Genomic DNA, 12830 nt, shown 5'->3' on the forward strand with positions numbered 1-12830 from the left:
TGGATTAGACAGTCAAAAAATAAAGTTACACAAACTAGATTTCTCGGCTGTGGATTACTTTGAATTAAATTATGATTTTGGCTTTACAACCTGAGTCTAGGTTTCCATGAAAATGAAGCCTTGATAGAATTCATTCTGGAAGATTGACATCTTCTATTAAACGTAATTTAAGTTTTCCCAAGGTGCACTCCAGCACATAGAAGCTGAATAATTTAGTTTATCACCTGCCTATAGCAAGCTTTATAGTTTTTGTTTTCTACCTTTGTATGTATGCCAAACTAGTAAATGTGAACCCTGATGCATGTGCCCCTTAGATGCTGGACTGGAGATTGGCAAGTGCACATTCTATCCTGGCTTTGACGTTGATTCTCTGGAGCTCAGGAAAAGTGCTCTCAGTGGATGTCACGACAAAGGTAATGGAAACTAGCTTAAGGGACCATATATTTCTTATAAACATTAGCCATTTTTATCACTGTCAGAAACAGGTGCCATTTACAACTAGGGAGATGCCTTGATAATACAAAGTAAAGAAAATAGACATTTCTTTCTATGTCTTGTTCTCACTGTGGATTCAGAAAAAGCCAGATATCTGAATGTTAAGATAAAAAAAAAAACTAGAAGTAATAACAAAGATTTGTATTCCATAAACCAAAACCTGTAAGAGAAAATTCATTATCATCTCAGCCATATTTATAATTAAGTTAGTTGCTTAAAGATGAAGTGCTTTTCCGTAAAGTTTGAATTTGTTTATATGTCAAAATTTGAGTAGTTTGGCCAAAATATTATCACTGTACAAATGTTTTCTTGCTGCCAAGACTAAACTACAAAGGAAATGAAATGTGAGGACATCTCTACCCAGAGAAAAGTTAACTTGGCTCATTGCATCTCAATAGAAACATACATTCTTTGTACTTCTTAAGTAACATAAAGTGGGAGTCTGAAATTTATTTTACTGAAGGATGAATTTTATACAAGTTTTGTGGTGTTTTTTTGCTGAGGATTAAGAATATCTTTAAAAAGAAAAAAAATCTACTTTGTATGTATGTCAGTTGGAAGAATGAACACATTTTTTTGGAGGAAACTCTGAGAGATAAGAAAAGATCTTGTACCTTTGCCCTTTGAAGTTTTGTCTGCTGCTCTTTAGAGTTTCTTTTTCGTGATCATAGCATCCTTCCCCTCTTCAGTTTCTTGTTGCCAACCTTATATGGGGAAGTGACAGAAGCTGAGATTTTCAGAGGAGTTTGGAACCATATTGTGGACTTTGCACTGTAAATAACAAATTGGATAGAGATTTTTAATTTTCTCTATATCTGATGAAAGTAATGGTTGGGGATAACTTCATGGCAGCATTCAGGATAGATTAGAAAAGACAGTGAGAGAGGAGATAAATAAGTTATAAGGTGATGACGAGTGTGCACTAATCAGTTAAGAGGGTCTGATATAAATCATTATCGATGTGAATCAGAAAGAGCAGGCCAAGAGGGGTTTTCCAGGAAGAACTGGCCAGACTTGGTACAGATTTGGTTAGCTTAGGAAAGAGGAAGCTCACTAGCTTTAAGTCTCAAGAGCTTTGAGGCCGACTCTAAGTGTTTCAGACAAGAACTGTCTGAGCAGATGATGAAAAGGCTTCGAAAGTGCTAGTCTTTCATTTTATTGGGGGGAAAAAAAGGAAGAGAATAGAAAGAGAATGAAATAAATAATTTAAACAGAAAAAAGGAAGTGAAGACTCTTGCCAAAACCGAGTCTGACAAGAATGTGACCAAAGAGGAAAAGGGAAGAAAAGAACCCTGTGATTAATGTTTCTACCCACAGAGGAACATTCACAGGCTCCTGGGAAAGACGTCACATCTCCTGGACTATAGAATAACTCCAGATCGTTAATAGGAGCATTTTTTAAAATGCTCTGATTGGTCCTAAGAAAGGAAAAGACAGGCTCACAAACTGGACACCTACATTTTTATGACTTGAATGACATGTCAAGTGGCAATATGTGTAAATAAATAAATAAACAAGAAATTTGACATGGAACAATAAAATCATTGGGCTAGCTTTGCCTTATCACAGACACTCACAAATAGTTGTTAATAAATCATGTGGGTGGACAGAATGGCCATCATTAAAAAGTTTACAAATAATAAATATTGCAGATGGTGTGGAGAAAAAGGAATGCTCCTACACTGTTGGTGGGAATGTAAACTGGTGTGGCCACTAGGAAGGACAATATGGAGATTCCTTAAAAATCTTAAAGTAGACTTTCCATATGCTCCAGCAATCCCACTGCTGGGCATATATCCTGAGAAAAAGTATGATTCAAAAAGACACATGCACCCTAATGTTCACAACAGCATAATTTACAATAGCCAAGATGTGGAAACAACTTAAATGTCCATTGACAAGATGATGGCTAAAGAAGATGTGGTATATTTATACAATGGAACACTACTCAGTCATAAAAAAGAATAAAATAATGTCATTTGCAGCAGCATGGATGGACCTAGAGAGTATAATAGTAAACGAACTAAGTCAGACAGAGAAAGACAAATATCATATGATGTCACTTATATGTAGTTATCCAAAAAAAAAAAAGACCCCAAAACCCAAATTTTATTTACAAACCAAAATTAGACTCACAGACATAGAAAACAAAGTGTGGCTACTAAGGGAGACAGGGGGCATAGTGATAGATTAGGAGTTTGGGATTAACAGATACACATTACTATATACAAAATAGATAAACCACGACGATCTACTGTATAGCACAGGGAACTGTATTTAATTTTTTGTAATGAGCCATAAAAGAAAAGTTACTGAAAATATATGTATATATGTATGTGTATAACTGAATTGTTGAAACTAGCACTGTAAATCGACTACACTTCAATAAAAAAAATAAGAATAAATCACTTGGGTAGAGATGGTAAGCTCCCTCAGGGCAGAGACTGGATTTTGCTCATTATTATCTCTTGGGTCTAATGCAGAGTCTCCTCGCTGGATTTAATGGCTCAATCCAGCCACTAAGGAATGAATGAGTGGCAAAAAGAAAATAGCATAGGTTTAGACATTTTTCAGAATTTATTCAATAAATATTCATCAGGAATTTACAAGTGCTAACTATGAGCGAAATACTGGGAGAGGCATTGGATAGAGACTAATTAGACATAGTCTTTGCCCTCAAGTTAGTCACAATCTGATACGCAATACAATTACATTGCAGCTGATCTAATACAAGGGAAAATGTAATGAATGCAGTGATGCAAGAAGTGTAGGTACAGTGCTACGGGAGTGATAACGAAGGAGGCAGCTGTTACTGAGAAAGAATCTGCAAGACGGATTAGTTAATGTACTAAATTGGAGAGGCAGGCCTGGAGTACATGCTTTGTGTGTGTGTGTGTGTGTGCGTGTGTGTGTGTTTTATTTTCTTTTAATTTCTTCTGGATATACTTCATCTCTATGTGTTTTTGTCTCCCAAAGTTTTTCACTCTGGAGCATAACTCCATGAGAAGTCAAGTGTCATGACAGGCATGTCAGCCAAAAATAGCAAAAGCCAAATGTAGTTGATCGTACAGATTTTCTCTCTTAATGAACGGGATCACCCTTCCCGCCCGCTAGGCCTTTGATTCTGGACTCACGGGTGTTCAGTCGCCACCCACAGTCAGGGAAGAGAAATCAGCCACTGATCTGGCAGCAAAACTCTTACTTCTTGATGAACTTGTGTCTCTGGAGAATGATGTGATTGAAACAAAGAAGAAAAGAAGCTTCTCTGGTTTTGGTTCTCCCCTGGACAGACTCTCAGCTGGCTCTGTGGATCACAAAGGTAAACAGAGGTAAGAGACCTCCTGGAGAAGGAACATTTTCTAACTCTTCCACTCTGGGTTCAGAAATGTTACTAACTACTATATATAAAACAGATAAACAACAAGTTTCTTCTGTATAGCACAGGGAACTAAATTCAATATCTTGTAGTAATCTGTAATGAAAAAGCATATGAAAAGGAATACATGTATGCATACATATGACTGAAACATTATGCTATACACAAGAAATTGACACAACATTGTAAATTGACTATACTTCAATAAAAAATAAAGGTAAAAAAAAAGAAAATACAATGAAACCCTGGTAGGTAAACAGATTTAAAAGTGTGTTAGCTAATTCTGAGTTTCATGGCATCATATCTTGGAAATAGCTGTTTAGGGGTCAAAATGACTGCCACGGTATGTGTTAATATTTTTGTCCTAATGTTTTCTGAGGGAGATTCTGCTGCGTGCAGATATGAAATAATTGCTATAAGACATAACAGCATTTGGCGGGGGGGAACATGTGTGCTCTGACATAAATGTTCTGGTCAACTGAGTTTTTTAATTAATAGAAATAACCAGAATACCATTTTTATTTTTACCCGTGATACAAAGCTTTCCAAATGATGTGAATAAGTCCACTCTCCTATACTAAGAAGTAGTGAAGAACTCTCAGAACCTGGAGTCAGAACACATGTGTTTAAGTCAAATTTCTGATCATTTCTAGCCATGTGATTTGTATAAGAATGCTATCTTCTGTGATCCTCAGCTTATTTATGTGTAAAATGGGGATAATTACTTTCCTCCATAAAAAAATCAAATGAGTGTGTTGTAAACTGTTAACCATTATAACTGTGTTAGAGTCTTTAACTCTAATTACTTTAATCATTGACTGTCAGATCTTTAAAGCAGTCATTCAAGCTGAATTCATTTCCTATCCCCTCAATATCTGTTCCTCGTGCTGTACATTTCATATCAGCACGAGCACAAAAGACCACCCACTGACCATAGTCTGGAATTTGGGGAATTTACTGGGATTCCTTTAGCTCACCTTAAACATTCCAGTGTTCACAAAATTCTCTTATTCTTATTTGTTTTATATGTGAAATATCTTTCACTTTAAGGCTGTCCGAATTCTGGGCTAAATCATCCTTTCCACATGTCTTCTTTCTCCAGTCTTTGCTCATCTCCGCTTCTACCACCCTGCCCACCCCTTTATCACCAGTGTATCCTTTACTCTGCTGCCAGGGGATCATCTCACACAAAAATCTGTTCATGAAATGTTCCCATTACTTACAAGACAAAAGCAAACTCCTTAAGGAAATTCTGTGAAGAATTTCATAATCCAGCACTTCATTACTTCATGCACTCGTCTCCACATCACTGCTTGAGTTGCACCTTGTTACAGGTAGCTCCAGAACTTGCCGTGCTTATCCCTGGCCCATGACTTTACTCTGTTCCATGTTTCTTAGTATACAGGATGCAATTTGCTAGACTTCTGTTCTGAAAGGGTCTCAAAGCTACAACAGGAAATAAAATCATCACTTTGGGACTGTAATTTATCCTACCTGTACTTGAAACAAATCCCACATCTGTATCTTGAAATTCAGACCCTCGTTTATTTGAACAAATTCAAACGTGTTCCACTTATGTTTTAGGCACTGTGGTGGGTTATGTTGTACAGAGTCGAAAAATAGTCTTTGCCCCTCAAAGAAATCATATACCAATAAAAAACATGGAAATATTTATAATGAATTATAACATAAAGCAAGAAGAGATATGTTTAAAGGCAATTTATAAAGTAGTCCATGGAAATCCCAAATATAAGTGAAGAAAATATTATGCCTTCTAATAAGTATTACTTGCAACATAGTCTACTAAACTTGAGCCTTGCAACATAGTCTACTAAATAATTTGAAAATCAACATATAAATGTTTATGTAAATATGTATACATGAATTTATAATAGCATATAAGCATATACACCAAATTGTATTGCATAAATATCATAAATATATATAAACTACATTGAAGTTTCATCATAGTTTCATTAGGAAGTGTTATAAAGAGAGACTACATTAGAAGATATAGTTCGAAAATAGTTCAGCTTTCAAGAAATAAAGGGAAATTGGCAAGCATTTAATATGCACTTGAATAGATTTTCCATATAAAGGCTAAAAATAAACTATTATAAGCAAGCAAAAATTAGAGAATATTGTTCTCATGAGCACTTCCTGAGAAAGCTACTTAGATTAATTTCTTCAGACAATCAAAATGACTGGAGAAATATTATCATAAGAATTGGTTTGAGCATAACTTTAGAATTAAATTCAAATGATAGTTGCAAAAAAAAAACAAGAGCTCCCAGTGTTATAGGTATACAGTCTGACAATATAGATACAGCAAATTATCAAACAATTCAGGGACAATAGTGAGAGCTTATAAAAATTTGAATGAGTTTTTGATTGTTTCATGGCTATTAACTGGGAATAAAGGGATATTATTACCACAGATAGTTGCTTGGGAACATTGAGAAGAAAGAAAAGAAAAGATTGCAAACTAAGTTTAGTGAATCTTTTACTAAAAGAATAAAAGACAAAAACTGAAAAGAAAGATGACCAAGTTTTTTATATAAAATATGAATACAAAAAATAACTGTAAGAATAAAAATTAAAATTTTCCTATAAAAAAGAGAGCAACATAAAATAAGACAGTGAAAAACTATATGTGAAAGAATCATGTATAAATATAACCTTTAAAATACGATAAATTCAAAAAATATTGATCATATCAATAAATGTAAATGGAATTAACACTTATTTTCAAATTGGCTGATAAAGAAAAATTCAACTTTTATGCATTTAAGTGACACAACTAAAAACAAAGAGATTTAGAAAGATTGACAACAAAAGAATGGACTAATTATATAAGAAAAACATATAAATTAAAAATGAAAGAGAGCAACAATATATATCAAAGGAAAACGCAGAGAACTACATTCAATATCTTGTAGTAACCTATAATGAAAAAGAATATGAAAATGAGTATGTGTATATAGGTATGACTGAAACATTATGCTGTACACCAGGAATTGACACAACATTGTAAACTGACTATACTTCAATAAAAAAGAGAGAAATGATAGAATTAGTAGATGAGGTAGAAATTCCTCTTTAAAGAATTATTTCAGCTAGTAAATGAAGAAGGAACGATAGTATTAGAATGTCTATTTGGCAATCTCTAATGAAATGATGGCTCTAGACAGTGATCATCAATTTCTGCTAGCATCACAAGAGGAAAAATAGCAAGTCATTACATGCCCCCTGATGGAAGAACTCAATACTACCTATAAAACAGAATTGCAAAAAAAAAAAAAAAAGTCCAAGAGGAGATGGAGGGGTAAGGGGATCCAAAAGATTAAATAGTTTTAAGGGATTTATTAACCAATCATACTTTGGGGGGGAGGTCCTAGTTCAAACAATGATATGTTTTAAAATTAACATATATGAGGCAATGGTGAACTGTGGCTACTTGATGATTTTAAGTAACGATTGTTTACTTTTAAATATGTTTACTTTTTGAAGTAGGTCAGGCAGAGAAAGACAAATACTACATATCATTATATGTGGAATCAAAAAAAATATAAACGGGTATAGCTCAAGTGATAGAGTGCAAACTTAGCATTCCACAAGGTCCTGGGTTTGAGCCCCTGTACCTCCTCTAAAAATAAACACATAAATTACCTCCCCACTCCAAAAAAAAATACAAACAACATTAAAAACAAAAAATTTTTTTAAAAATACAACTGAGCTTATTTGCAAAACAGAAACAGACTCACAGACATAGAAAACAAAGTTATAGTTACCAAGGTGGGTGGAGGGATAAATTAGGAGTATGGAATTAATAGATACTCACTTCTATATATAAAATAGATAAACAACAAGGATTTACTGTACAGCACATGGAACTATATTCAATATTTTGTAATAATGGAAAAGAATCTTAAGCTATACACCTGAAACTAACACAATATTAAAAATCAACTATACTTAGTAAATAAATATGTTTAATTTTAAAATATTGTTTACTTTTAAATATGATCACCTGAAATTAATGATCATTGTATAGAGCCATCATTTCATTAGGGTTTACAAAATAGAGACATTCTATCATTCTTTCTTCATTTGTTAGCTTAGAATAATTCTATAAAGGGGAATTTCTACCTCATCCACTCATTCTGTGGATGAGTTACATTGAAGTTAGATTTATTGTCATTTAAATGTTTAGTTGAAGGTATTTTTCTAGGATTTGCTTCAAAATAACGCAGGAGTGGGAATGGAATAAATTAAGCAAGACCTGCCATAATCAGTAATTGTTAATTTAGAATGATGCACACATAAGAGTCAGTTATTCTATCCTATTTTGGTCCGTGTCTGAAATGCTTCATAACAAATTAAAGAAATAAAATTAAACAGTGAGATAAACCACAAAGCAGATCTGGCAGAAGAGTAAATACATTTATCATATGATAACTCTGAGAAAATGACTCAGAATATATCACAAAAATATGGATAATAGAATGGGAAATTATAACATACAATTTAATCTAATTAGAGTTTAGTGGGGACAAAAAGAACAGAATCACTATTTTTTTAATTATGCAGATTTTTTAGTGGAGGTACTGGGGGTTGAACCCAGGACCTTGTGCATACTAAGGACCCACTGTTCCACTGAGCTATACCCACCCCCAGGCATTTTTTCAATAATGTTCCAGAATTGGTGAAAAAAGTTGATTGTCAAATTCAGCAATAACAACATTTTTTGGCCCAAATAACTAGTACCATGTTTGAAAAGTTAATTGGATTAAGAACAATTATTCTGTTAAAAGGCAGTCATGTAAGTGATGGCTTAGAGGCTCAAATATTCAGGGCATGTTCTTGGGAGGACTAAATAGCAGGATGTGGGCTCAGTATCAGGTGTGATGAAGCAGGACAAGAAGTGACATTGGGGAGGACAGTTGGGACCACACAGGGATGCTGTATTCAGCGATCATTCAGGTTGTCACCTCTGGACTATGCAGTACAAAGCCTCTATAACCCTAGTCATTGTCTCTGGAACCAAACTGTGATGGTCCCATCCAGTGTCGTATAAAGAAAGAAAGAATTTAAGTAGAGTAATTGATGATCTTCAGAGGTCAAAAAGTATCAGTTTTCTTTTCCCTTTTTCTCTCTTTTCCTTTACCTTCAACTACTTCCAGAAGGTTGGAAGTATTAAAGAGACCTTATTTTTTTATTTTTCCTTTGCATAGATGTTTGCCCAGGGGCTTGAAAAATTGAGGATTTCCCCTAATCTCTACTCTATATTTTGCTTCATGAGTGCGATCAGATCAGAATACAGACTGCTCCTTTGTACTCTATGGCTTAACAACAGAGGTGACCTTCAATGTCAGGATTGTTTTATTTAGAATTTATTTAGAGTGACATATACAAATTAATAATTTTCTTTTTTTACTTATAATTTACGTACAAGTTTTTTATATTTTTATTTTCCATAGTTGATGTTTTACTCCTTCAAACTAGATTCCAAGGATACTTCCTGTGAAATTTTCCTCAGGATTCACTTTTTTTTACAAAAATTCTTGTTCTTGGTCTTAAAGTAAATATTAAATTTGTATATTAAAGAGTTGGAAAACAATGGGAGGTAAGTAATAGCTACTGCATAATGGATTTCTATACACGTTCTTGAGTTTTAACTGAATAATAATTTTAGATTTCTTTCAAAGTATAATGCTAACTCAAACAAAATTAAATGTTAAATTTTCCTGTCATCTGTTACAAAGATTATTTGAGCATCATTTAAATATATATAATAAAGTCACAGGATTAAAATGAATGTTTTTGCATATTTTGTAGCAAGAATACACAGTTTAGAGTTTTGCAACTATTTTATTAAAAAGGTTCATAAAAATTATAATAATTTTGCTTAGGAGAGCTGTACATAAAGTTATTGGCTGTTCTTTGATTACATTACATGAGATAATAGCTTTGGTCCTTTAGTCCAGACAGCTTTATTTCTTCCTTACTTGTTTTTGAATTCTTCACAAGGCTGGGAATTATCTTGTTACCTTACTAGCATGAATGTATACGAAACACTTTCTTTGTTGCGTATAAACAACTGTGCTGTTCAAGTATATGTCATCAATTTTTCTGCTTCTCAGACATGCATTTTCTATTTTCTTATACTCACCAAGACAAGGTTATAGATCCAAGATTCATTTTCTACACTGTAGCTCAAAGATCTCACCCATCTCTTAATCCAGGAATTCTTAAGCTTTATTTGTGTCATGCCACTTTGGCACTTTGGTGAAACCCATGAACCCCTTCTCAGAATGTTGTTTTTAAATGAACAAAAGTCGTAAATTTCAAGGTTACCAATATATAGAAACAGAATTATCAAAAGACTTAAAAAAATCACTTTGTAATACAACAACATATATGCTTCTTTATTCAGGCATAAAATAAGATCTGAGATGTTTCTAAAAAAGAACAATAATTTCAAATAATGCGGAACATAAAAACAATTTCAAAGTATCCATAATGACAAAAATGTGATCTGAATGTATCTGTGATTTCTAATTGTGGCATGGGTCTACTTACTGCCAATACTATTGTGACTTGTTTTCTACATTCATAACTGAAGAAAATGCTATATTTCAATAGAGGATAATGAAACTAAAGATATAACATTTCCCATCCATGTTTATGGATCTCTGAATTACATTGGGACATGGTCCTGGGTTTTAAAACTCTGTCTCAACCATAAGAAATGAATTGTTTTAGTTTAACATACTATAAAGTTTTCAGAAAAGAAAAATTTTAAACTCTGCTTTTAAAAAGGTCTATAAGACATAGAAATATAAGAATGAAAGAACAGCTAGGGGAAAAAGAAAAAAAGAAAAGAAATATTTAAAAAGTTAAACAGGGCAAAGTCAGTATCAGATCATATTGAAATGAAACAGAGAGCCATCTATTATTTCCCATTTTATATGATAGTCAACATTTTTTTCATCTAAACATGACCCTAGCTTCATTTTCAATTGGATGTGAGAATTACTTTAACTCTCAACACAAAGTTAGCTCAATCATTCTTTGAAATCCAAAATATTTTCTTCATTCAGTTCACTTGCTGAAAGCCTGAAGTTAGTGAACATTCAGTTTATGCAAATAAAAAGAAGCAGCTATGACAATATTCCTGGCAAAATATTATCTACTCTTTGAAAAAACCTTTTAATTAGAAAATGTTGATGATTTGCGTGGAATTCTTCTAAAGGATGGTTTCCCTCACTTCACACAATACTGAAAATGCCTCGTAAAACATTAACAATAGTATAATACTTTATATTTGAATTTAATTGCTAGAAACATTTTCACAACTCCTGTTGTTTTAATTCTGCCATTAATATCTTGAGGTCAGCAAAACAGTAGTACTATTGTGTCAGTCTGGGTTCCTGCAGGAAACAGGTAGCATATCTGAAACAGGAAAATACAAGGATGGTTTAGACACAGCAAGACTATTTTCAAAAGGCTGAGTAGAGACAAATCACAACGGATGGAGCAGCAACCCAGGACTCTGGACTGAAGAGTCAGATGCCTTGAAGAAGCCCTGACCTTTGGTTAAAGAGGAAGTGATCTTGCAAGGAAGGAGTGAGGGGAGAATTATTCTGATTTTCACTTCCTCTCTCCTTCCGGTCTCTCCTGCCAAAGCTGCTCACTGCCTGCCCCAAACCAAAGACAGGGAGCGCAGGAACTTTTCTGGGATTCAGACAGGTTAGTTTTCTGGACTGAAAGTAGAGTGAGAAAGGGCAGAGAATATATCTGGTGAGCAGACAGAAGATACTCAGCACAGTTACACACATTCTACAGAATCAGGTCAATAAACACTTGTATCCATATCATTGTTGTGATAACTACTTAATTGAAAGAGGAGGACTCCATAGGACATAATCAGAAAAGCAGTTTTATCTCCCACCCACATGCATTCAAACACATTCAGTGCTAGCTGTTTCCTATCTCTTGGGTAAAAACAAAGGCAGGTACTATGGCTCTGCAGGTCACATTGAAATAAGAAATATCTGGCCCCTCATTTTTATTAGAAAAATAACTGTATTTAAGTAATTAAAATAACCATTCATAGTCCTAGACTAAACTCTGAGTATTATTAAAGTTTCTCCTTTTCAAGCTGGAAAGCTGCAGTGGAAAGCGGTTTGCAGTCAGGTTCTCCTCACCCCTTCCCAGCCGCAGTAAGCTGCCTTCTGTCTCCCCAGGCACTGGGGATGGAGGTGCAGAGAGGTAAAGAAAAGTTGTGCATGACTGATACCACCATGACCTGATTTGTATGCTCTCTGGCCTCAGGAAATGCTCAAAGCTGACAACTTACCATGGGCTGTTTTTGTGGGGTCATTGTATAACCCCCTGCTGAGAACACTGCCATAAATACCCTTGCCTCCAGCAATGCTTCTCTTCGTGCAGGTCAGTGTTCCTCCTCATTGTCACCCTACCCTCTCAGCTTCTTCATCTGACACCACTACCAGCATCCTGCTGAGGTCACCTCACCCATAACCCCAGGCAGGCAGCCCTTCGGGGAAGCTGCTTTTTATAATTAACCTAGACCAACTCTACCCACATGCTTGCTCTTTATCTGCTCCCCAGAAAACCCACATCCTTGACTCTGGTCACTGAAAGGAAAGTTGTTCTTGTGTAACCCATCTCCTCACTCTGTGCTTTAGATTTCACAGTCTGTTCTATGGGGTCTACTCTGCTTCAGTGGGTATATGTCGAGCTTTTCTTGAAACTCTTTCTCTATCAAAAGAAGAGCGGAACTGTCATTGTTCTTCAATAACTTGCTCCAGAGAAATCCTCCTTCTTTATCTATTCAATATCATTTTTTAGTGGATTAAAGTTGGGAAAAACGATTTGTAGCAAACTCCTTTACAAATACTGCAAAAGTCTAGCACCTCACTTTGGAATCCAAGAG

The 12830-nt window shown here is 34.5% G+C and overlaps 1 protein-coding gene across 1 annotated transcript in view; it reads left to right on the forward strand.

Moving 5' to 3' along the window:
* Nucleotides 1-12830, forward strand: part of OSTN (osteocrin) — a 34668-nt gene that overhangs the window by 11203 nt on the left and 10635 nt on the right. The window contains exons 2-3 of the mRNA XM_006200959.4: nt 315-413; nt 3610-3824. Of these exons, the coding sequence (XP_006201021.1) occupies nt 315-413; nt 3610-3824 (314 nt within the window). The remainder of the gene's footprint in view (nt 1-314; nt 414-3609; nt 3825-12830) is intronic.

This window comes from Vicugna pacos, chromosome 1 (assembly GCF_048564905.1).
Source record: "Vicugna pacos chromosome 1, VicPac4, whole genome shotgun sequence".
In the NCBI taxonomy this organism is placed as follows: domain Eukaryota; kingdom Metazoa; phylum Chordata; class Mammalia; order Artiodactyla; family Camelidae; genus Vicugna; species Vicugna pacos.